A 27,653-nucleotide genomic window follows, 5' to 3' on the forward strand; every position below is an offset into this window, starting at 1 on the left:
GAGGGGACCATGGAGCGTGAGATTGGTCGGAGAATCGGAGCAGCCGTTGCGATATTACATTCCGTTTATCGCACCGTTGTGACAAAAAAAAGAACTGAGCCAGAAGGCAAAGCTTTTGATCTACCGGGCAATTTTTGTTCCTACCCTCACCTATGGTCATGAAGGCTGGGTCAGGATCAAAAGAATGAGATCCAGGGTACAAGCGGACAAAATGGGTTTCCTCAGGAGGGTGGCCGGCGTCTCCCTTAGAGATAGGGTGAGAAGCTCAGTCATCCGAGAGGAGCTCGGAGTAGAGCCGCTGTTCTTCGCGTCAAAAGGAGCCAGTTGAGGTGGTTCGGGCATCTGGTAAGGATGCCTCCTGTTCCAGGCACGTCCAGCTGGGAGGAGGCCTCGGAGAAGACCCAGGACTAGGTGGATTATATCTCCAACCTGGCCTGGGAACGCCTCGGGATCCCCCAGTCGGCGCTGGTTGATGTGGCTCGGGAAAGGGAAGTTTGGGGTCCCCTACTGGAGCTGCTGCCCCCGCGACCCAATACCGGATAAGCGGATGAAGATGGATGGATGGATGAATTCCCTGATTTCCTCATTGTATCAGAGGACGTGGTGTCTAGAATGGCTGCAATGATGTTGAATAATGATCTACCTTGTAGTGATAATACAGTGAATTATAATTGGACTAGCGACAGAAAGAACTACAACACCACAGAATTAAAAAAGAACTGCAGGCCCATTTCAATGAACATTAGAGCTAGCAATATTAGGCCTGTTTAACATTAGTGAAGACCTATAAAAAATATGTAACTGAATGAAAGACTTTTTAAAGCTTAAAGGTTTGAAGACTTCAACTATCTAAGCAACAGACTTACTGTGAACTCACCTGTTTGACGTTGTAACCCGTCTTGGCGCTGGTCTCTATGAACATGACGCTCAGCTCTTTAGCCCTCTGTTCACCTTCTTCGATTGTAATTTGCCTGTGGAATAAGAAGAATAACCATCAAAGCATTACAGATTAATGCAGGAGAAATGATAATAAACTGTTAACAGACTGTGGGCTGATATCTACACTCTACACAAAGTAGACACTACACACGGACGTGCAGTATTGCTCTCTAGGTGCAGCTGAGGCTCCTGTTATTCTAGGCTAGTGAGGATATACCAGGCTTAATTAGCTAATGAGTGTGGATGATTATTTATTTTGGTCTGCGAGAAATTATTAACAGCCAATTTGCCTTACCTTTTAATGAGTTTGGCAGTGATTGTTTGGCTCTGGCTGTGAAATGGAGACTGAGGCAGGTGTCATTACCACAAAAACAGAGAGATCAGCAGCAGGTTGCTACAGACGACTGGCTTAAATCAACCTGCCAATGGCCTTCTGGGAAAACCATGACGTAACAAGCTTTCTCTGTTCCTCTCAACACAAAAAAGGAAATATTTGCTGTGTACCAACTCAAAAATACCATTTGTTTGCTTTTAATTAACCCCTAATTGGCTGTAATATCAGTCTAAACAAGCTATCCTGTTGTGCCAAGCATTGAACAGAGCGGCATTTTATATTTAACTTAAATAACTCCTCCATTGCATCACAGAGGAAAGAGAAATCCAGTCATTGTTAAATAGGAAAATTAAGTTCTACAGCAGGAACAGAAAACGCTGCACTGGAGATATATTTACATAATTACATCACCTAATAAAGTTGCACCAGTGCCGCTGGGGCTATTTCTAATATATATAAAACTTATTTCAAATTTATCAAAAAATTAAATCGTAAACAGGGTGAATTGAGATCGCAATTTTATAACGATTAATCGTGCAGGCCTAGGTGGTGGCCTCTTAAAATGTTGACAGTTCATTTTTCACTCAGATCTGTATTTTGTATTTAAAAGCTTCTATTTACAAGCCGCACTAATAAAAACTAATTTATAACGGCTCCAATTCCAACATGTAGTGTGAAAGGTGTCACCCACAGAGAATTAGAACTCTAGTTCTTCTCAGCTCTACAGAGCTTTTAACTGCATCGGTGCAGCAGCAGTGGAAAGGCTTGGATTAGTCCCGTGTGCACACCGTGCTCAGCACCGAACGGCACACAGACACAGTTAGCAACTAGCTGGGGAACATAGTGCAGCCCGACATTTCCCTAAGGAAAACGCGTAGAATAAAACAGAGCTAAAAGGGTTAGGGACTTACATTTGCCAGGTAGCCAAAAACACAATTTCAAATAAATGCTGATGTTGCTCTGGTTTAGCTGGATATGTGAATGTGTTATAAACTTCTCTCCAAAGTATTGGGTAAGTATAGAAGAAAAGAAAATAACAAATCACTTCCGGTCAGTGTTTAGTTCGGCTGATGCTGCCTGGTGTACGGTGCACACTAGGTTTCCCTTATACAGGACTCTGCAGCACCTGAACTGACCATACCTAATTTCCCCATAGGTACTGCGCATTGTGAAAAGCTCCACCACGCATGAATGCACAAAGAGAGACCAAGGTGCTCCTCTCGACCAACTGACAATCAGATAGCACCATATCACAGTAATTTAAAATACACAAACCTCTGCTCCTTCTCAAGGCAAGGTTAGATGTGTCAGTGCTAAGCTGCATCACTGACTCATTTTAAAAGGATTTTTAAAGTACCTAGAAACCTAGAAACAGAGCTAAGATGCCACAGAGAAAAACACACGTGAGACGGTGCTATTACTATAAAAAACACTAAATATAACCAGTTATGCTAATGGTTGTATTCATTTAGATATTTGATTAATAAGGTAGCAAATATTCATTCCTGGTATTACTAATAAATTCATATGGTTAAGTATTAACTAAAGATGATTAATATACACAGTGATTCAGCCAGCAGCTCTGCCATCTAATCTCATCTCTGCAGTGTGGAGTCAGCCTGATGTTTTTATCATGTTTGTCCTCTACTGTGTTCAACTCAACATCCCCACGGACGGACAGGCGGACACTTTGCATATCATGGTTGCCATGGCGTCAAGACATAAAAGGAAATGCTGACTAAAAAGAAAAAATGTGATGGAAGAATTGTTGTAGGGGACAGGTTTCAGTGTTAACTACTGTGCGTACCTCTTGTCGGCCAGATCTGTCTTATTGCCGACAAGCATAATGATGACATCACTTCCTCTCTCCGTTCTCACATCCTCAATCCATTTACAAGTCTGCTGGAAGGAATTAACATCTGTTGGGAAGAAGAAACAGACCTGAGTCAAATTACAGCTGCTGTTTAGGCTCCTGCTGTTACTGCCCTTACCAAACCATTAACACTTTAAATACAGATGTGCTTGGTGTGTTTTTTAACAGCTGGCAGGAAGTGAAATCTGTAAAATCTGCAGATACAAAATGAATCCAATATTTTATTATACATTTCATTTTATTACATGGTTTATAATTAATGCAAGAAGAAGATAAAACCCCATGTGGAAGATCACATTACTGATATCTTACATATCATGTCTCAAGATATTACGTAGCTGATAGATGTGTTTGATACACACACTACTGGAAATACACAATAAATCCTCCATGCTCAGCTCTGTAGCATGTTAACAGATCTTTATAAATCCCTTTGACCTTGCCCTGTTCATGAAGTATGCAGACAAAGGCTCGTACTGGATGTTTGGACTGGGACTTTGATGAAACAGGCCCCCCGTCTTTTCCAGGGCAAAAAAAACACACGGTTTGGGGTGATGGGATCTGTTATTTTTTCAATAAAATCAGGAATGAAATTCACTTCTCGAGGGCAGGCATATTACAGTAAGTGTACTTTGCACTTTTAAATGCCACCTTTGACAGATTTGAGAGACAATAATGACACGTTCTGTCATGGAAAATGATAAATATTCCTCACCACATCAACTGGGTATTGCATGGTTTTACCTCTCTGGATGAGCAGAGGCCAACTTGTAAATACTACAGTTAGCATAATTTACATTTTTTATATATTATAATTCATGGCTAGCTGATATATTCAAGATAAACAGTTCTTTATATAAGGATGGAGGGAGTTGGGGTAGTTATTCTGACAATTAAATGCAATGATAAAGTTTTTTTTTATCCAAGAAGAACAGTGTTTAAGACCTTTCGAGAAGGAGGGAAGTTATGCAAGCCTATTGATGTGTAGAGTGGATCCAATTTGCTTATGGGAAATATCAAGGAGATATTTGATATTTGTGAAATCTTAGCTAGGATTATTCTACTCTGGTTCTTGGGGAAATCCATCCATCACATGGATCACAGGGAAACTGTTTGGCAGAGGGAGAGAGAGAGAGAGAGAGAGAGAGGAGGGGGAGTGAGAGCAAGTGAGAGAGAGAGAGAGAGAGAGAGAGAGAGAGAGAGAGAGAGAGAGAGAGAGAGAGAGAGAGAGAGAGAGAGAGAGAGAGAGAAGGAGAGAGCAATACCTTTGGCTACATGTGTTGACAGTAAACAGGTAAAAACAGATAACTAGAGTATGATTACAGATGAACACTTAAAGGCCTAACAATAAAAGGAGTTGGACACTTGAGATAAGTATGATATTCAAAGTTTGATAAGGGACACTGACTTGTAATGTCGTAGACCACCACAGCCACGGTGGAGTCCCGTATATAACTGGGAATGAGGCTCCTGAAGCGCTCTTGTCCCGCTGTGTCCCAGAGCTGCAACCTCACCTGGGGTTCAGAGAGAGAAAGCTGAGGAGGCTGAGATTATTTGGATATTCAGAGAGCCAAACAAAATAACCCAATAGGCTCCCTCCACACACACAACCACACACAACACAATAACAGTACAATGAAGCAGTGTTTACACTCTATGGGACGGCTCCATTTGCTTTTTTGATACGGTAGCGGTGTCTTTTCTTTTTTGTTTTAGACTGCGGATTATAATCCAGTGTAGGCCGGGGTCTCAGCTGATCGCCATAGCGCCACCGCTATGGGTTGGGTTTAATGCGACACTCGTTGACTCAGAAGAAACAAAGAATGTCTGCCCTTTGTCAAACGTATGGCATAGTGTACAGATTTTGGGGTTGCAACGGTATCAAATGTTCATCATAACCGTCTCAGAAAGCAATTGCTTTACTTGAAACCATTTTTAATGAGAGAATGTGTAAAGTAGACCTGCACGATTCAAGGGAAAATATGAACCACGATTTTTTAGCTTAGAATTGATATCACGATTCTCTGCCACGATTTGTTTCTTACGAAGAGTAATGTTCACTGCACACATGAACCATGACTAAACTAAACTAAGTGGCAGAACCAAACAGATTCTGTTGGACCTAGAGCACATTGGGCATCGCCACAAGCCTGTAGACATAGAGAGAGAAGGGAGCATATTTCATAAAGTCTATGTTTAAAAGTCACAGAAGAAAGTAGTAGCGTTTGGGATGCAGTCGGCTCGTAAAATCAAATAATCAAATCATCAAAGTCATAAAAAAAAAAATCAAAGTTATTTAAAAATGAAATCGTGAACAGGGTGAATCGAGATCGCAATTTTATAATGATTAATCATGCAGGCCTAGTAAAAAGTCTCCCTTTAAGTACTGTAGATAAGCAAATGTACAAAGCATGATAAGCGTACATTTCCATGCCCCAGTGAAACCAGTATATTGCTGCAAACCTCACATACTGTATGCTGGAGTTTTCCAATTTGTTAAAATTCTGGGTCGCGTGATATAAAAAAAAAGTGCGGTTGCTATTGATGGTAGCTTGGCTATTTAAAAATCACGGGTTTTTGCAGGATGTCCCGTGTCCTGCTAGTGGCAATTCTATCCAACAGTGGTCTGCCGTGTTTCAATTTTTTATTTATATGAAGGGAGTCATCATGATGACGCTTACAAGGTTGTAATGCTGTATGAAAGATTACCAAAGATAAACCGACACGCACGCAGATAGTATTCATCTACATATTACAAGCTACACAGACGACATGCTGTTCATCAGTACTGCAGAGTTCCATTTCAGCACATGCATTATTGTAGTGACAAGCAGCTCTACAGTGTGTTTCTCTCTGAAAGGAGTTACTGCACTGCTGACACATTACAGACATTTAACATCTTCGTCATGCCATTATACAGCTGTTACTAAGGTTCTTACCGTTCGATCTTCCAAGTACATGGTTTTCGACAGGAAGTCAATTCCAATTGTGGCCTAGGGAAAGAAGATACCCGGGGATCAACGTCACCATAAATACATTGAAAAGCAAAGAACAGAGTGTTTGCTGAGGAAATGAATAATGTAACGTTTAGAGAAAAGAGGAGGACGGATTACTGTTAGATCCATGGTTCATACAGTCCTGATCATCTCCCATCACTCCATGTATGGATACCAGTACTCTATAAACCAGGCCAACAGTTATGGAACTTAAAATGTTACTTTTTGAGTTTCCAATGTTTTTGAATTGATCATCAAATGAAGTCATTTTTTAAATTCAAAACAGCTTACAGTATGTCAGTTATTATTGTGCAAATATTTCACTTTAATTATCAGAACAACTGTAATGTTTGAATATGGTTTTACACTCAAATGGGCCGCTTAAAATCATGGCTCATATCATTTCACATTTTCCATTTATAACATCAATCTAATCATTCCCGTATTGTGTCACAAGGCAGATGGCACTGCATGTTTACTTTCCACAGCCAAGCCCACGGCTCTCTGCTTCGCTGCCTGCTGCCATATCATCAGCTGCTCGGAATCAAAAGCTAGAAATCAATGATACACTGTGGAGAGTTTTTTGTGTGTAACGGAATTAGTTTTTTTTTTATTATGCCAGAACCGTTCAGTTATAGATACTTGACAATAAACTTTCGAATCTCAAAACAGCACGGTGCTTGTAAATCACATTCATTAATGCCATTATTATGACATTCAGTCTTAGCAGTAACTGTTCTATTACTGTTTTGCAGACATGGAAATCTTCCTAATATTCTTTTGGAAAGAATGCACTTTGAATAACTTTAAGAACAAAAGGTGCATTTTAAGAGACAGAAGCGTTCGGAATGAGTTTTTTCCCCCAGCTGGTTAAGACAGATGTGGTTAGTCGTGCTTTCATGTGGTGCATCCAGATGTTTGATGTCTCAATGCAGGTGTGAGGGGGACGAGGGTGTAAAAGGGCTAAAGGCAGCGGGGAAAGGACTGACCCAGGATTAGGCAGCAGTCCCCGGCTGCATGTTTTAAGCTTGTGTGACCCCAGTCTGCAAACTCCAGCACTGAGCAGCTGGTGCACATCCTGCAGCTGGCTGGGGGGTCTGATAGGCTGACAGGGAGGATGCAGTTTCCTGCATGTATTTAACAGCCACATTGATTTCATTTGGATACAATTTATTTGTACTAAGATACATTTGTATTTGTATTTTGTTGTGGGTGTATCCGTTGTGTTTGTCTATGCTAGGCCGTCATACCCACTTTGACAGAGTTAGGCATCAGCAGCTTGATCACACACTTGTTTCCTTGGTGATGTCGGCTACTACAGTGGCCTAACTCAGAGAGTCTGGCATGAAGACAGGACGTCATTCATACTCCTCCTTTACACTGAAAATAAACAGCCTCAAAGAATTATGAAGTGCTTAATACGAGATCATAGCAAGCAAAATTAAAATACTTGTTTGGCTGTATCAGCCCCAAAACAGACATGCACTTCCAAATTAACTCCCCTATTTATTCTGGCAGAATAAGCTTGAAAAGTATTTAGCAAGTTGCATAACAGACTTAAAGTAACTCACTGTGTGCTTGAAGTTAAACGCACTAATCTGGTTAAATTGACTCGCTACAACAGCCCATAAAAATAACTTTGAAATGAAATAAAGCTTTGAACATTGGGGTCCCCTGAGAAAACATTTAATATTGCTGATTTGGTGTGACATTACTGACACAATAGTGCAACTGTTATATCCAAGCACGGAGCTGTGGCAGGAGTTTTCCCTGGGGGGTAGCAGAGGTGCTGTAGACTCCAGTTTTAAATATAGAATCCCACACAGACAGCTTTACACAAACGGATTAGATCAACAGAAAGGATTTATATTCCTTTAAACTTTTAACTAACACACATCGTTAGAAGAAAGACCATAGCACTCTGGCTCATTTTGCCAGGGACTAGGTCAAATATGCTTTAAAAGGATCTGAGAGATTTCATTCATTTTACCAGAATAAGGCCTTAACATATTGGGCTTAAGCTATTTTTTCACATGTGAAATCATCATTAAATAAACACATTTTGACAATGTTTTTGATGTGGGGACACCAGGAGTCATCTTTTTAGAGATTCATTAACATTTATTCCATCATGCAATAGCGTTATAGATTACAAAGCACACTCAGGTAATGGGAAAACTAATCTAAATAATGCAAGCAACAACACTATGATCGAGTCAGGGTGAATGAACTGGGTCTTGAGCAACTGGCTGATCAAAACTAGCATTAGCACAATAACCTGGAAAATTCATTTATTTTCTCTTCTTATGTAATCGTAAATAAAATTTGAATGGGTAAACTCGTCCGTTCTCATCGGCAATGGTGTTTAACTTGGAAAACTACAACTCCCATAACTTCACAATGTCATCAAAAGTCTGTGTTTGCAATCCATTGTGCGATCCAATGGGTTTTGCAGACAATTACATATTGTACGTTTAAGACAATAAAAAAAAAATCATAGACAATTAGACATAGTAGTTTGTGCCAATCACATGTTGTGCTATAAACCAATCCTGATCAGGCAATGGCAGCTGTTACAGTGGGTTTGTACGCACTTAAACATGATGACTCATCTGGTACTCTAAGGCAATGAAGATGGAAATCTCAGTTGGGTGATGTGAGATGTTTTCTGACAAATACTACTGTGACACCAGATGGGAATGGAAGTAACATGACTGGACGGACACATGGGGAAGTGTGAGCAATGCCTGTACAAAGTTGTTTTGTATTTAATATTTACAGTACATTCAGACAGTAACTAACCCTAACTAGAACAACACTTATCCCGGTGAATTCTGAAAGAAAGTAAGGAGATGATGTGTTTCAGCAGCAATACTGCAGTGATGGCTCAGGGATGACTGTGACTCTTTAGTGACAGCAGGAGTTGGCATAATCACTTCGGGATGATTCCAAAAAACAATCCTGTAATCCAGTGGGATTGTCTGACAATCATTCTCATGGGAAATACATGCACTGTCGACTAGTCCCTTTCTTTAACCTGAGCACAGGCTTACGGTTTACTACTTCTCAGGGTTGGCCTGTGAGGAGGTCATGGAGCACCACCAGACCTGCCATTTAATCCAAACTTAAATCATTTTTGGGGTGTTTACACCAATAAGATGTTCACAGATTTATGACCAAGCACAAATGTCAAATTTGGCTTTAATCACTGCGTGCAACAATCAAGGATTTAAACTTGGTATATTTTTGAAGTCTTTATCCACGACGTTACACTTCCGCCCCTCATTTGTCCAGACATCAGTTGCTCTCCACTTTCTCTGTATTGGCGCTCTAACCTGTGGCTGATTTCTGAGGACTATATACGGTTACCTGGTCCTCAGATCTCTGCAGGGTAAATCACAGCTACAGCTAGCTAACTATCTGTCCATCTGAGGACTATGGTTACCTGGTCCTCAGATCTCTGCAGGTAAATCCAGACAGCTAGCTAGACTATCTGTCCAATCTGAGGACTATGGTTACCTGGTCCTCAGTCTCTGCAGGGTAAATCCAGACAGCTAGCTAGACTATCTGTCCAATCGGAGACTATGGTTACCTGGTCCTCAGATCCTGCAGGGTAAATCCAGACAGCTAGCTAACTATCTGTCCAATCTGAGTTTTCTGTTGACGACTAAACTACTTCTGAACGTACACATGTTCCACCAGAACAACTTCTTTCCAGAGACTATTTAGCAGAGGCACCGTGGATCCGTCCGGAGCCTAGCTCCAACCAAGAGGAGGCAGTGCTGTGGAGAAAGTTCTGGCAATGCGAGACTGCTGCTGCGCCCACAAGGACTTTCAAGGTCCTCCATCTGTCAGTGACGCTGTTAAACCAGAAGATCTGGAGTCACAGTGTGCCCACTGCCATTTGCTCACAGTGCCATCTTTGACAGCAGCTTGTGAACATGCAAAATCAGATTCTTTTGCATTTCACTGCCAGAACGAGAGGGAAGTCATCAATCTATGACCATGCCTTCTCCGTCAGACAGAAGGCTGTGTATTTAATATATGAAGAACATAACAATTACAGCATGCCACATTTGTAAACACAGTAATCAGTCACGCCAGTACTGATAATAATAATAATTTGTCTATTTAACTAACTTTACTCGTGTCGCAAAGCATTATAAGTAGATTCGTACCCCTCTTCAATATTAATTTAAGAATAACGAATCTTCTAACCATGATAGCAGAATTGTTGCAACAGCAAAGAGAGAAACGTGTCCCCCTGGTTGACTACTATAGACTCAGAAGAGACAACAGAGGACTAGAGCTCCAGAGTTCCAAGAACACAAGGAGACAACGGTTTATTCACAATAACATAACTCTGAGAAAAGCAGCAAATTCTCACATTTAAGAAGCTGAAACCAGAGAGTTTTGGCATTGTTCCTTAATAACCAATTTATTCAATTATCAAAATTCCAACTCAATAACATTTAGAAGTTATATGCATTATCTTTACAATGTTGCTGTAAAATTTGTGTTTTAGTGCTGCAACTGATGATTAGTCTCAACATAAATGAATCATCTCATTATTTTCCCAAACAATAGATTAATTATTAGTCTAGATAACATCAGAAAATAGGGAAAAAACAGCCATCACACTTTTCCTACAAGATGAAGTGTTGAAAAGCTTGTTTCTTCAGACTAATGCTCTAAAACCCAAACATAATTAGTGTATTATCACAAAAGATAATGGAAATTTGCAAGTCCTCACATTTATGAAGCTGGAACCAATTATTTTGGGCATTTTTGATCTAAACAATTATGTAAACAACTGCTGATGATTCAGTTGCAATTCATTGTTATATACCGTTATTTAAATAGGGTTAAACCTTTTTGATATATTATGGGCAAAAACGTTTTGCCAACTATTTTCATATTCACTATAATGAAATATTCAACTACAGAAAGAGGGCCAAAATGGTAATAAGTGAAAAAAAATACATCTTCATTGTCTTATCCATTGCTTCAACTTGCCCCAATACAAAGCCTGACATGTTATATATTTTTGAAAATCCGATTCACCAGTTGAATAGCGGAGTATTTGGGCAGAGCAGACAGATGCAGTCCCAGCCCGGTGGACAGGCCTGACTGGCAGCTCCACCACAGCTGACAAAGCGTTCTGCCTCTGGAGAGCTCTGAGCCCTTTAGCATGTGCTGCCAGGCAGTAAGGACGAAGGACGCCTCTGTCTCCTTCGGCTGGGTGGTTGCTTGATGGGAGTCAGCTGCTTTAGAGGCTCGCCTGGCTTACATCCTCCTGCTGACTAAAGCCTCTAGCACGCTTGGTTTCACCTTTCTGATGGCACTTGGCTTCTAAATACACTGCTGCTCTTCCTTCAAAGGATGGAACTGGATGACTTCATGTACCTCAAGTAACAAAAACTGAAAAAAATGTAGTGATTCAGTATGTAGGCCCGGAAACCGTGACTTCATAAATCTTCTCATCAGGACAGATGTCTCCTGCAGGCTCACCTTCATAACATCTTCCCACCCTCACTGGGAAAATCTAGTCTCCCCTGTGAGCAGCGGCATAAACACTCGAACCGAGCTAATGCATGCAGCATTTTAATTAATACTCAAAGGTCTCTTTGGAGTTGAGCTAGAAAAAGACAGCAAAATCATTTACAGCCCTACCTGTCACTGAGCCGGGGAGAGAGAGAGAGAGAGAGAGAGAGAGAGAGAGAGAGAGAGAGAGAGAGAGAGAGAGAGAGAGAGAGAGAGAGAGAGAGAAGTGGCATGCAAAACACACACACACACACACACACACACACACACACACACACACACACACACACACACACACACACACACACACACACACACACACGACAGAATGCACACTTTCAGGATAGCCTGATCTTTGGCTTTGATCTATGGCTACATTTCACAGGTTGTGGTAAAAGAAAGGTGAATGTAAGAAGGGAATGATATGGGGATATACAGCATATGGGGACAATATTAAATAAACAGATGCTATCTGTTGGGCATCTGTCTGCCGAGCATGCTGTCTGCCCACTTAAGATGGGAGGACATGGCTAGAAAAAGGGAGGGTGAGAGGAGCTCTCCGTCCCTTCAAGCCTCATCACAACAAGGCCAGGGCATGATGCAGGAAATGATCATCTCACATTTACTATTCGTATATTTTAGACCTTATTTATGAGGATATTAATCTCACTATACGTTGCATTACACTGGACTGAAAGAGAGCAGGGTTTTCATAGTCTGCCCCCACCAAAAAACCCAATCCACACATTCTAAGCCTCAGTTATGTAAAAAAAAAAAATATATATATATATATATTGATAGTGCAACATGAAAGAACTAAATATACATAGATTTTGTCGCTCATTATTATTCTTTGTCTTACTTCTATGTTGGGATAGAAGTAATAATGCACTAAGATTTGGAAGCACAGTTCAATAATTTGGGGAATGAAAACAGAAAGTATAATATAATGTGTGTGGACTAGGGCTGAACAATTTGGGGAAAAAAATCTAACTGTAAATTTAGCTAAAGTTCAGTATCTGTGTACCAGATAGACAAACACTGTTCTTATGCAAGGATGAGAACAACCTTATTTATACACACACACACACACACACACACACACACACACACACACACAATTTATCACAAAAGCTAAATAATTTCAATAAAAAACAGTTCTTTCCTGTTAACATGTCTGATCTGTCTCAGTTCAACAGCAGTATCGACATCTGTCAGTTTGTACGATAATGTTACAAAAAGTAACACAAAATCCATGAAACATCCACTGAAACTATTCTGTAAACAATCTGTGATATGTATTCATTCGACTAAATATTCACATTAGCTAATCACATTCTTTCAAATCTCGATTTGAAAAGGATTAATCGTTAATTTATTGGCCTATATCGTTTTACATTTTGTCAAAATGGCTGAATAAAAGTTTGCTGAATTAGCTATTGATACAGTAGATCCTGCTGTAATGTACCGACGGATGAGCAGACAACTAATCACTTTACTCTGATAGTGTAGAAACCCTAAAAACCTGATGATTGTGGAGCGTCCCCCCCCCCCCCCCCCCCCCCCATTATATGAATTCTGATGCAAAATGCAGCAATTGGGCACTTAGGATTTAAGTACCTAAATTGTTACGGCCAGTGCTGCTGCTGAGACTGTTCACTGGGCTGAAAAGTTAACCACATCAGTAACAACTAACTCTGTAATGTTTTCAGAACACTTTCACGCCAGGCGAGATCTGTACCTCACGTCTCTGCCCCCTTTAACTCATTTCTCACTCATTTCCTAACTCCACTGTGTTAAGGGACACTTTGGGTCCAGTATACTAATAATGGACTTCAAAATATAGAGGGACCATTGCATTCTACCAGCAGCTACTCATCCCTTCCTTTTTTTTTTAAATCAATGATTAATTTATTTTTCCACCACTGAGACTGATAAGGGAAGTTGTCTGGTAGAAAGCTGTTATAATAACTCTGTTTCCCAGCCAAATCCACAGCCAACTTAGCCCAAATATAAGCCTGTCCCAGACCAATTTGTGACAAAGACATGTTTAAAACATCAATGCATCATGAAGATTCCGCGGCTTAACAACACAAAGACATTAGTCCAAACAGCCAGTGTGAAATGTCTGGCTCTGTAATCTTTCATGACTTATGTAGAAGTATAAGAGGATAGAGCAGCAGCAGCTGTGAAAGCACAGCATCACAGTGCACACAGACAATTTAATCCACACACAATGAGCCATTCAAATCTCATTACAGCGCAGCACAGCACTTTTGCTAACACTGAAACATAGGAACTATTTTATCCTTTTCTGCGAGGTTACCAGGATGAAGTAAGACCAAACAAGACAGGTCTTTGTAGCAACACTGATAATATGATTTAAAAAACTAACAAGCTGAACAATATTTTTGAACATGTTTAACCCTCTCCAGCTCTCCATGCTGTGCAATTCTCTCAATGCAAAAAAATATGATAGTCTGGGAAATATGCTTACTTGCTTTGTGGCAGAGAGGTAGAGGAGAAGCCACTGCCAGCCGCTGGTTAGCTTAGCGCAACGACTGGACACAACTAGCCTGGCTCTATCAAAAGGTAACAAAATCTGCCATATTTTTCCCGCAATTCCCTATTCCTATAATACACTTCCATTCCTGATGACAGAGAGCAAGCTGTAGTTAAAGATGTCTATACTGAAGAGGAAAAGAAAGTCCAGTTAGACGGAAGAGGTGAGGAAAAAGGATCAAGAACTGAGGCAGTCTTTAGAGACTGCTGTAGATGATTTGAAGGCAGGGCCAGTTTAACACTTGGGCTTGTGCGACTGAAGCCGCATGTCTCAAGCTTTAGAAGGACCATGAGGCTGCAGAAATGTTTTTACTCTACTGGATTCCTTTTTTATTACTATATAAGTAGATAAGTTTTGCTTATGAAGCAGTAACACTACAGGGTTCATTTTCTGTGTGTCTGCAGACTAGTGCAAAGACTTCTATAGGTGCCGTGGTTGCAAACGCAATATTCTGTTTTTAGACCAACGAGAGAGATTAGGCTGCTTCACAGAACAGGGTAAGACTTAGTGACTGCTTGATGGCCCTCAGCACTCCTGATGTTAGTTCAAAAGGTGTCTGTTTTAACATTCATGCCGGCTAAAAATGTACATGTATGCAATCACACACACACACACACACACACACACACACACACACACACACACACACACACACACACACACACACACACACACACACACACACACACACACACACACACACACACACACACACACACACACACACACACACACACACACACGGGTGTATTATGCTTCTGCGTTCAAATTGACAACGTCTTAACATTTTTAACTTTGCGTTGAGGCGACGCAGACTGCAAGAACTGTGATTGGTCAACTCGTCCTGTGCATTGCTAGTCGATGTTTCAAGCAGCCTTCTGTGGGGAGCAGCAACATGCTAGTTTACTGACATAAGCTTTGCAAATAACCTCAGACTTATTTTGGTTACAATAACGGGGTTATGCGTTTGTAAAGTGTCTATCAGTAAAGATTTGACATTAGCACTTCGCAGACACCTCGCAAACAACCTCAGACTTATTTTCTGGTTACAGTAACTAGGTCAATAGATTTTACTGTGTATATTTCTCAATACTTTTCACAAAATCTAAGCAAGAAAAGGCCAAACAAATAAGATTTATGTTTTAGCACCACAGTCTTTGGGATTTTCCATTCTGTTCTGAGCAACAAAGACACGTTATGGTGGTAAAAAGCCTCGAGATGCAAAGCAACCCCGACGCAGAACTCCCAAAGGGTTGCGACGGCATTGCTACGGCGTGGAGTTGGCGCAGAAGCCTAAAACAGCCATTACGTTAACCCCCCCCCCCCCATCTGAACATACTCAGACATCCAGAGAGAGATGTGTGGAGCTGAGAGTCTTAATTAGATTTGTATCATCTCATTTGGTAATGTCTTGAATGTAACAGACGTTCATTTATTTAAAAAAGTTACACACTAAAGCCTAAAGGTGTTCGTTTCACTATCAGAGGACACATGCTCATTAGAGACAAAATGTTCCCTCTCTGAGCCTGCCGTAGCACATACCTGATATGTGTTGTCAAAGCTGTCATACATGAACCGTGTGATCAGAGACGTCTTTCCAACTGCAAGAGAAGAAAAAGATAGAATGCATTAAATGAAAGACAAGAGGCTTTGTCTTCCTCTTTTCACACACTCAATAAAGGTAACAGCAGGAATGGTTGTTATGGTTTCAGTCATGGCTGTCACTGCTGCCCAGGGAGCTCATTACTGTGTGTGAGGGTGACCAGGAGGTCAGCAGTGGCATCAGGCAATGCTGCTGCCACTACTGGCATTATTTCTGTTCCCAAACCACGGAAATGTTACTTTTAATATATTCAATTGGGAGAACAGGGTGATGAGATGCAAAAATGTAAAATGTAAACTAATTTTTACTTAACTAAAGTCAACCATCTTCCCAGACAAAAGACCAGCATTTTGTAAGTTTAAAGTGGGAAGAGCTGAAAGGAAAAATGTGATGTCATGTACGTATTTCCATGCACTAGAAGCAGACATAGTGACCAATGCTGGTTCAACCTGTTAGCATAAAGTCCAACCGGTTTAGTCTCGTACAGCTGCCCAGACCAGTGAAACCGGAAATCGTCCCAACTCTAGTCATCACTAAATGAAAACTAACATTTATGGTGTTTGGTGGTGTCAGGGCTAATTGTGAAATTAAACTGAACTTAAAGGCATGGTTGGTGGCATTTTCCAATGTACACTTTTTTTATATTGTTTGAAATGGTCTTTAGCCCCCGACAGCAATAAATAATGTATAGCCTCTGAAAAAGGAGCAACAAAGATCTGTCACCTGTACCTGCTCTAATGCAACACTGGAAAGAACGAATGATATGCCTCCTTGCCCCGCTGTGCATACTCTACCCCTCCCGTGTACGAGCTAGTTTTTCATTGCCACTGGAGTTGCTACATGTCTACTGGAGTATGGAGCTGAAAACTCAGCAAAGGTTGCCACTGCCGCAGTTAATTGCAACCACCCGCTCTGCATACAGCTCGCGGACCAACTACAGTAAACATTAGCATAGCTTTCCAGCGACAGTGACAGCTGACTGGTCAAGCCAGCCTCGTCTTGGATCTCTGTGGTAAAATCCGCCGACGCTAAAATGATTGTCACCCGTAAACTGATAGTACTGGTAAATTCTCAGATTGATGCATGGAGCTGACAGGAGCTAGCTACGAAGCTGAGGGAGTTAATTCAATAATGAATTCATCATTTTAGAAGCATAAGGTATGATATACCTGAATGAATTACTTCTGAAACAAGGCTGTTGAGACAGGGTTCACGCTTTGATAGATGGTTTTCAGATTTTTTATCCTCACTGGTTTTGTTAATAAGGAGGACTGGAGCAAAGAAAATTGGGAAGCCAGCAGAAATCAATCCCATCCTCTTCTTATATCCATTTAGCAGCAGTGCAGATGGACAGTCAGTCAGTCAGTATCTTATATCAATAAAACTCCAGTGGAACAGATCCTAAGTGCTGCAGTTAGGCCTAATCAGCCTGTAAACGCCGGCCAGGCCCTGGATGGGGCTGACTACCACTTTACTGACATGACATCTTATTGAGTCTCTACTTACAGACCTAAGTCTACTCCTCTTCACATTCCCCCCAGTGCAACATGCAACATTGTTTTTGTGCAGCTCCATTCCAAAATGTTATTAAATATTTGTGAAATTTGAATTCATTATTAACGTGAAAGAAATGTACTGTGACTGAGTCCTCATAATTTGCAAGCACACTCATTAAACATAATCTTAATAAGTCTTTAATTCACAGTTCATCAAATGGCAACCAAATATAATTGTTTACAGAAAGAGTTTTAATCAGGCAGATTTATTACATGTGTCTGTGCCCTGCAAGACAGGATTTTATGCTAAGCTACTGACTATGCTAATAATCTCATGCTAATACATCAGTTTACTTAGCTCCAGACCTGTCCTACTAGACACATACCAGCTATTTTATCTAGTTCTACAAACTCAGTCATGGTCTTTTTGGAATTCATCTCCTTCAGTCTGTATGCGTGACGGAGCTTTAGTAGAAGTGCTGCTCAGCATTTCAAAAGTATAAAGGGTGGTACCTTTTGCATTGACTTTACACTATGAGGTTTAGTTAATATTTTTCCAAATAAATATTTGTTTGGCACAGCATGCCTTCACATCAGTGGTTATTACAGGCCACATTAGAATGGAGAATCTGATCCAACGTCCTTGTTGCTGACTCATCCTCGGGGGAGGAGGAGGACACTAGGCTACATGAGACAGCACTCTCTGTGCTGAAAGAGTCACATTTCAGGGACAGACAGCACATCCTAATTTCTCCCTCTACGTCTAGTAGAATCTGGGAGAGTGCAGTTTGAAGAAAATCTGATGAGACACCAACATTCATCCAACCCACAGTATTCTCAAAATCTTAAAAGGCAGAACTGAGTTTGGTATTCAATCTTTTTTTTCAATATCTAACGATATAACTCCAGGTCTCTTTGTGTGAATTTCATTACTGGGGAGAAAGCAAGAAGGTTAGTTACGCTTGTGGCTGCAATAATTTAATGAATTTTCTGCCAGAAGAGAAACGATTAGCAAGGCAGATTTTTTATTACATTTCAGAATTATCTCTGCATTTCTGAACATTTCCCCTTAATAAGCTTCAAATCCTTTTTGCCATTAACACTAAACAATATTTTAGAGATTATGATGGGATGCAAATGATAAGCTTTAATCAGGCCAAAGTAAAATCCAAAGCAGCAGCAGCAGAAATATTATCCTAAATATCTAATACGACCTAAATATCATTTAGGTCGTAATAGAAGTGTGTTCTCACAAGGCCTTGGGTTTACAGAGAAAACCGTAGCTTAGGAAAACATTACACTACAGGAAGATTAATGAGTGTTAACGTGTTAAAACTGACTAATACCATCTTTTAATAAAATAGTTTGTACAAAAACCATGTCCTACAATCCACATGAGTAAGTTTAGTGAGTACTTATAACAAATATGAAAAATGTAGATAAAAAAAGGTTGACTGGTCTACATAATGGTACCTATTCCCTTCGGTGTAAATCACATTTATGGATTTGTGATTCCAGGCCATCTGTGACATTTAGGCTATTCAAACTAGCTTTTTACGTCAATGTCTGGCCCCTCTTGATTACTGCCACACTCTAATTAAAGTCTACAAGTTCCTCTTGTGCAAATAGCCCCCTTAATGACAGGAGAAAGCTGTCCACAATTCACAACATCTTCTGAAAACAGCAGACTAATTCCCCCTCATCCGCCAAGCTAACCTGCGCCTGGTAAGAAAGACCCAGTGGGCTTATTTTAAGAACAGCTCATTCAAGTCCTGATCTGCCACTGGACTCAAAGAAAGGAGCTCAACATAAATTTGCTAATGTGTTCCTCTTTTGTTAATGTAATTAGTGACTGTCTGGACGCTCCATGGTTTGTTGTGATTTCTTGCTAATGTCCCGATTAAGATCCCTGCCTTTAACCACATGATCCCTATTTAATTGTACCTGCTTTTGCTGCAAGCCTACATTGTAGTGCTGGAATAGCATATCATTTTATTTAGATGGGTGTGGTAACTTTAAGGTAGTTTTTCTTTTCTATTATGCAGCTGCAGTAGGGGTTAGAGAGGATGAATTCATGAGGTTACATAAGGCATTTAAATCTTTAACATCCTAGTGCAGCGATGTATGTGAACTAGACAACATCATATTCCATTAAGACCTGCAGTTAGAAGACGTCCACAAGCTGGCATGAAAAAGAGATAGCACCATCTGATAAGATCATCTGATATTAGTAGACATCAAGACTCGTACGAACTAACGGTGTTACATGCAAATGTAGTTGCATTGGGAAAAAAATGGTAAATGCCCCATCATAGATTATCTTCAACATGTTCAAAGGATTGCTCCAGCGATGCTGTATTGGTATGAGACAGATTTACATTTTTTATGTCAAAATCATTGCAGCACAGGCAAGGATACCCTGACGTTAAGTCCCTAGTATAGGTCAAGCTCCAAAAGCAGCAACAATGCAACTCATGGGCACCTTTTATTATCGCTTATACACCTGTAAAATGGGGGGGGGGGATTTGACACGTAAATGGGTGCTGTTGACCAACAGCAAGCCATCTTTGCAGTGCAGAGCTTTTAGTGGAAGGAGAGCAGGAGAGACAAATTTGCTAACCAACCTCAATTTTTCTTTTTTTATGATTTAAACTTATTGAGTTTTAATTTTTACAGTGAACAGGCAAAATTGTATTGTGTTGGTAATGAAATATCCGGGTGAGGGCACAAAATAAGAAAATAAGGATAGAATTACACTCAAAAAAATAGAAAAAGAAATTTAGACCATGCATGACAAGTTAAGCAGTCTTTTAAGGAGACTACCAAAGCACTGCTGCACACCCATTTATTGACCAATGTGAGGTTGAGGTAGTCCACTAACCAGACCCCTGTAAACCCAAACCACTTCCACCCTAAATTCCGTGACGGCCCTCCAAGAACAGGCCACAATGATTTCTCCATTATTTCTTATAGAATTATGTAAATAAATCGTACTGTTCTTGAACTATTACCACACTTTGTGAGCTGTCAGCTATGCAGTCGTCTTATATGGCTTAATAAATAGTAACACAAATAGGGCAAACCTGCGTGGTGGGTTTCCAATTATAGGCATGGTTTTAATGAAGTGTCTACTGGTGTGATGCTTCAAAGACTTAGTGGAGTGAGTTAACAACATGAGGGCCAATTAACAGAGAGGACCGAGCACCTGCTGCTGCACAACCTGCACTTTCACCAGCAGGGCTCTGCTGAGCACAGTCAGCAGACACCTCATCAAGGCATCTCTTAAGAGATCAAAATGCAATTTTACGGCATGTTAAAAGCCGCGCACAGTTGGGCTCACATTAGGCTCTGCCATTTGTAAACTATGTAACCATAACATGAGTTAGTTAAGGAATCTCTCAACTCTACACCTACATAATCAGTGACAAAAAAACAACATATAACAAATATGCTAGAACAAAACTGATATATACCTAAGAAATATCACAAGAATTGGAGAGAACTGTATTGAATGTGTGTGATTGAAACAGAAACAAATATCAGGACATGTGCAAATGGGATTTACAGGAGGGTCTAAAATAAACTTTAAAGTAGAACTTTTTCCAATCGAAGTTTATAAAAGGGACGTTTCTTTCCTTAAAGAATAGTCCCGCATGCAGTTCCCCTGTTAGTGCCGAGGTGCCCTTAAGAAAGGCACCAACCCCCAAAACTGCTCCAAGAGTGCGGTGCCATGACCCTGCGCGACCTTCTGAATCGCATGTGTGTGTGCTGTGTGTACGAAGAGTGGTGCGCGTTAAATACACTTCAACTGCCAGTTACATGTACTTGTACAAGCTCTCCCTGCAATAAACTTCCAAATACCACTTCTTGCTGAGCTCTATAAAGCAGAAAACAAACTGAGTTGTCCATCCAGCCCTGCAGCTGGGTGCCGAGCAGCCAGGTAAAACGCTCACTTGGTGGCAGGCTTCATGGAATACCCCTGGGGACTTGGCAGCCAATCAGAGCATGGCAGTGCTTTCTGCGAGCACGACTCCCACTCAGAAGGAGATGGATAAAAATAAAAACAGTATGTGTCATGCCTTTGCACGACACCGGGATGAGAGATGGGCACATTGGAGAGAAGCAGATATCTAATATGTATCAGTGAGTGAAGAAACAGAGAAAAGTAAGTGGTTATTCATGATTGTCCTTGCTGAGGAAGGAGAGCACAGAGACCTGGAGAAGATACAGAACAGTGGGAGAGACATGGACTCTTGTATCTGTGTACTTGTTTATTCATAGTCACAGCAGCTGGCATACAGAGCCCAACAGGAGAAAGCCAAACAGCAGATGGCATCCAAATGAATTTCCTTCAGTCTAAATTAACGAATTGCACACACACTAAAAAAATCTAAAGCAACTGCCACCCTTAGAGCAGTTAAAAATCTTTCTGCAACCAAACTCTCTAGTTTCTCTATCACAACTGTACATGGCTCATGCACAAACATTTACTAACAGAATGTGAGTTATATCAATTGACAGAATACTCTGGTTGACACAAAGTTTAGGATCAGGTGCCTTGCTCAAGAGCTATTAAAGAGACATATTCAGCACCATGTCATAGTTTACTTCACCCAAAGCATAATTGGAAGATGTTTATAACAATGTTACAACAAAAGTCTCAACATTGTTAGGTCTGAGGACCTATCTCCAATGAAAGAATAATATAAAATCTTTTTCAATTTTCATACCAGCAAATCCCAAAACTGAGCAATGGTGAACTGGATTCAACAAAAATAGATAGATGTGAGGCTGCCTCGGGCAAGCTGTGGGACCCAGCTTCATCCCCCCATACCTTGAATAAAGTGTGAATTAAGCAAACATATAAGAAAGTAAGTCATTTGCTATATGTTTATGTGAATAAAATGTAGAGTTATCCAGCTTTGTCTGCATTTTGTCTGTCTGGAAAGAAACTATGACATCCTGCCTGTTGCTTGTAACCTTAATGTTGCGTGACATTGTTAAAATAATGAAGCTCCATTGGCCAGGTATGTTAAGCCGAGCTCTCGCCTGCATCGTTATGCATTGGTGGAACTTCTTTTTACCGTGCCACTATGTCAGGAATATATAAGAGTGTCTGATTAGACCTCTGTGCTTGATTGACATCTCCCTGCACCTGTAAGGGCAGGAGAACCTGTATTTTTCTGGTTAATATAGAAAGTTTGGTAGTGTCACATCATTTCCAGCATAGTTAGCCCAGGTCTAATCAGCCAGAAGTAAAAACACCTGTGTTTGTGTACCAGTCATGTTACTGTATATGTCAGATTAAAACAAGATAGAACCACCTTTATTAACTGTTACATGAAAAATGGTCACTAATGTAACTTGTAACTATATGTAACTTGTAATATGAAAGCTGCCTTCACAGACAAAAAAATTAAAACAAGTTTTAGCCTAGAGACCAGTCTTAACCACAAATCACCAAAACACTTTTTTACTTGGCTATAGAAACTCTTATCATAAGGACGTAACAAAGCTGAACTCAGTTTGGTCCAGCTAACAGCAGTCTAGGGTACATCGGTCGCTCCAAGACTTTGGTCCAGACTGAAATATCTCAACCACTAGATGGACTGCCGACATTGATGGCTCCCAGGCTTTGGTATACCACTTGACTTTCTTCTAGTTCCAAGTTTAACCTTAATATGGAGGGTTGTTGTAAAAAAAATACAGGCAACGCAATTATAGTGTCAGTTGGTAGTTGGGTTACCCGAGAATAGGGGGCTAAAGCCGGGGTTGGGTACCAAACCACTATGCTAATCTGGCACCAATGCCTAAACGACTGGTATCTATAAGAGGGAATAGCAACGCAGATTTCGGTGCCTCATAAATGCCTTCGCTGCTCTCTGATGCTCCAAAACAGTCAGAAGCAACAGAAGCATCGCTGCATGTTAACGCTAACGTTAGACTTAGCAGGAGGTAACGTTAGCCTACTGTTAGCTAGTAGCTGGATTAAACAAGGGTAAAATGTTGACAGCTAAACTGGACTGAAGAAAATGTACAATATGAGCCAGGACACATTCATTTACCAGTTCCTCTGAATAATGTATGAACATGCTTTCAAAATCAACAATGGCTGAGTCTCCCGTGCACACAAAAAGCTCTTAGAAAGCCATTTCAGCCCCTATGCTGGGGCGTACAATGAGCCATTGATGTTACTAAAAGGAATAGTACACACACACCAACACACCACACACACCCACACCACCCAAACACACCACCACCACCCCACACTACACACACACACACACACAAAATCTGATTAGAGAAATTACAAACTGTGCTGAAAGTGTTCAATACACACTGTTGAATACGTTGCACAAAGAACTGTATACCAATCATTTCCTGTGTGCTTTTACTTGAGAGGAAAACATTGTACTACTATATCTACTGATACAGAAATGTTACTAGTTACATTGCAGATTTAGATTTTACTAGCAAAATATCACCATTAAAACAAGATGTAAAATTATTCATTAAACTATTATTGCACCTTGAACAGCCATTAAGTAAAAGTAAGTACACTGGCCCTCACTTATCAACCTAATGTAGAAACCAGTGCAGATATTAGCGCAGAAATCATCTTACAACAGGCTTCATGTGGGATTCATGAAACGTTCATATCACACCTATCAGAGCATCAATGAGCCAATCAATCAGGTCGTACTTTGATAAATGGAGAGGCTAGAAGCGATCATAATATATATATATATCACGGCCCAATATATTCTCGGTTTAGGCCTTGTCCCTTCAATTTATGACATGGCCAGCCATGTAAATGTCTGTTTACACTAGGGCTGTTTTATATTTATATTAAAAATGATTGACAGCTCTACTAATTATAAACAGTTAAGAAACAACATAAAATGAAAATTGCTCATTTTAAGTCATTCAATTCAATTACACATGTCAATATCTCTGTAATTTACATGGTCACAATGATTGACTTAAGTGAAGTGTAGTATAATAAAGTTTAGAAGAAAAGGGCTACGACTAACTGTATTTGTACATTGGCATGGAACCAGCAGTTTATAACAAAATATAGTAGTGATATTTGTATGGAGCCGATCAAAGAGATGCTGACTCAAGGCTGATCTCACGCTAGAAATTGTAGCTTGTTTACCTTTGGATCTTTGTTCCACAGAAGAAACAAGAAGAACTGTAACCATTGTGTTTGGATCAAAGCTTGGCTTTGTTCCAAGGCTAAAATATCCCAAAGCTGCAGGAATGCGTGGGACAAAATACTCATCTACTTCTAAAGAATCACTGAGGTTCCAGGATGAAAATAGATAGACAAAAGATTTAACCAGGGCCTGGAGATGACTTCCTGTCCATCAAAGGATGCTGACAGGACAAGCTTTAAAAAAAAAAAAAAAGTCTGTGGAAAGACAAAAATACATCTGATTAAAAACCCCAAAATCTAATGTAACACCACAAAACTAGCTGTCACTAAATACAAAGACATCATGAGCTGCAGTCCCACAGCATCTCTGCCACCTGTTTCCCTGCAAGTTGTCTGGCAGTGATTTATTTCTTTGTCCACTGAGTTAGCTAAAACACTCCCTACTATGGTAAACTGACGTGATGAATGTTGAGCTTCCCTTCACGCCATAAATCCCAGTAGGACCTTCTGCATGGTACTCACACTGGACTCTCAATGAGACAATATATTCTTACAGTCACATCTACAGCACTGAACAGTGCACATTCAAAACATTAACTACCTACCATCATCCTGACACAACTCATCAATACATAAAAACCCCTCTAAACATCCATTTCAAGACTACAGCAGGCTGGATGCAGGCTAAAGCAGCCCCATGATGAGGGCTCATCTGGGGAGCTGGAGAAGGGTAAACACTGGCATGGACCTGCTGAACTCAGTGCCGTGTCACATCCCATGCTGGGTAAATGACAGCCTTCCTGCACAGGTGGGATTTTATTAACAGAGCTGTTCTATTAGAGCAAAGGGGATTATGTTTAAGTGGTATTCCCTCTCTCTCTCCCTCAAAAGAGCTCACATTAAGCAAGAGTCCAATCTACTTCTAAGACAAAAATTTAGAGAGAATGGTCTGCAGCTGAAAGATATGAGATACTTTAAAACTCCTGAATCTGTTCCTCCAGATTTTCTCTAACAAGCAGGGTAAGAATGTGTAATAAGACCAGTACCCACTTTTTAACTACATTATTCTTGCTCTTTGTAAAACTGTCTCATCAGATATTGCTTCCAAAATCTTTTCACTGGCACACAAGCGGGAGGAAGGGAATCAAGTAGTTTCTTTACATCACTGCATGGGCAACAGACAGATTTGAAATCCTTTTTTATTGTGGGCAGCGTGTAGAACTGAGGCTGAGCTCTCCTGTGGGCCTTTGGGAACACGCCCACTCAGCTGTGCAGCATATGTAAAGCGCTACCGACTCTGAATTTGGCTAATCCCTCGCTAATTTTGATCCGGCCCCTATATACATTTAGGTTCGCAATACATTTTGGCCCACCTACTTTTTTCCTTTTATTTTCAACATTTTTGGTACTTGTTCCAAACGTTTTTGGCATTTTCTTCGACATTTTTTACCAAACTTAGTAAGAAGACTATATGAGACATGCAATAACACAGTCAAAGATATTTGACTTTTCTCATGATATAAAAGCCATAAATTCTATGTCTGGCCCTTGATGTAATTCTCATTTTCTAGTGTGGCCCTTAGGGAAGGCGAGTTTGACACCCCTGCTCTCCAGTGAATTCCAGTAACACTTTTACACCGTTTAACTGTCATTTTAAGCGTGTTGGCGGTAGGCTAACGTTACCTGCTGCTAAGGGTAACGTGTTATTAGCGTTTACTCTAACATCTGGTTCCGAGCATCAGAGAGCAGTACAGACATTTAAGTTGCACTTTAATGGAGGCACCGAAAATGGCGTTGTTATTCCGTCCGGTAGATACCGTGCAGCGGTGCCATATTAGCACCGGATTTTAACATGCGCTATTAACATGAACAGAAAATTGCGCTGTCTGTATCTTTTCCCGGCAAACGCCTGGACCAAAAGTGGTGGAGTGACTGAACGGCCATGCCCTCCCTCCCTAGCCTTGAGCATGGCCAAAACAGGTACTGTGACCACTGTTTAATTTAGATAAATGCCTAGTGTGCAAGGCTTATAAAAAGACACACACATGCTCCAAGACGTATGTTCTTGCCTCAAAGCCAAGGATGGAAAGACTAGCCTGGCATGTTGCTGGGATTGATGCCCTATGATCAATAACGCACATTAGTGGGTAGCTGAGCCGATCAATAGCAGATCAAAGCTGGCAGGGAGTTGTTTCCCTTAATCCATCAGAGAAGAAGAACACTTGCCGGGAACACACAACATGATGTGAAATGAAAGCGATGACCAGTTATCTTTAGACACAGCTAGATTATCAAATGTTGCAGCAGCAGAGCTTCAAGTTAATATCGACAGCCTTTCTTTAATCCCTCCTTCAAGGGAAAATCCTTCAAGCAGAAGGTCTGGTAACTCTATTTTACTCCACAGCTTGTTGGCGGTGTCATGGGATTCAGTTTAAGTGGAATATGATGATGTTGGGACAGCCAGACCACTAAAATAACAGATATTATCAAGGTAGAATTTAGCTATAGCATCCTTTCACTTTTTAGTTAAAAAACAAAAGCTCCTCATTTCTGAAGGGGAGCTGATGAGGTTCAGCAGAAGAGAGCTTTCCAGTCAGCCCCGTGACCTGCCCCACTCTGCTCTAACCGGGATCTGCTCCACCCTTCACCCAATTATTCTCACTATACAGTAGTTAAGATCAGAAGAATCTATGTTTATGGATAATCACTGACTGGTATATGTTAGTGATTAGTCAGGATACTGGTTTGAAACCACTTTATTATTTTCAATGGCAGCCAATAATCACACCTGTTGTCTTCCCAAATCAAAAGTGTCCTGGTCAGCTTAGCTTGTTCATAAAGCATGCACAATTATACTTTATCACTCAATTATGTCTTACCACTTTGATCCAACTTCATTCCAACTCATCACAACTAGTTTTACATTTATTTCTTCAACAGACCTCATTTACATGAATTTCTGAGTAAAATGAGGAGAGATCATTAGCTGTTTTGGATTAATGGCAGGTATGTGACCATTACTAGCTGGATATCCCCAGGTCAAATTTAACTGATGCAATTGTATTCACAAACAACAGAGAGCTAATTTACAGAAAATTGTTTTACAAAGCTGTAGTGTGATCCACTGCCCCGTGCACCAGGGGGGG

At 40.5% G+C, this 27,653-nt stretch overlaps 1 protein-coding gene across 3 annotated transcripts in view; it reads right to left on the reverse strand.

Moving 5' to 3' along the window:
- Positions 1-27,653, reverse strand: part of rab6ba (RAB6B, member RAS oncogene family a) — a 40,623-nt gene that overhangs the window by 8,787 nt on the left and 4,183 nt on the right. Inside the window, exons 1-6 of one of the 3 annotated variants that reach the window (XM_032526090.1) lie at positions 27,387-27,392; positions 15,792-15,850; positions 6,086-6,139; positions 4,555-4,660; positions 3,081-3,192; positions 878-971 (exon numbers count right to left, since the gene is read on the reverse strand). In XM_032526090.1, coding sequence (XP_032381981.1) covers positions 878-971; positions 3,081-3,192; positions 4,555-4,660; positions 6,086-6,139; positions 15,792-15,821 — 396 coding nt within the window. In that variant the 5' untranslated portion in view covers positions 15,822-15,850; positions 27,387-27,392. Of the gene's footprint in view, positions 1-877; positions 972-3,080; positions 3,193-4,554; positions 4,682-6,085; positions 6,140-15,791; positions 15,851-27,386; positions 27,393-27,653 lie in introns of those variants that run through there. The other 2 variants (XM_032526089.1, XM_032526088.1) reach the window with 2 other exon arrangements.

Source organism: Etheostoma spectabile, chromosome 9, assembly GCF_008692095.1.
Source record: "Etheostoma spectabile isolate EspeVRDwgs_2016 chromosome 9, UIUC_Espe_1.0, whole genome shotgun sequence".
NCBI lineage: Eukaryota > Metazoa > Chordata > Actinopteri > Perciformes > Percidae > Etheostoma > Etheostoma spectabile.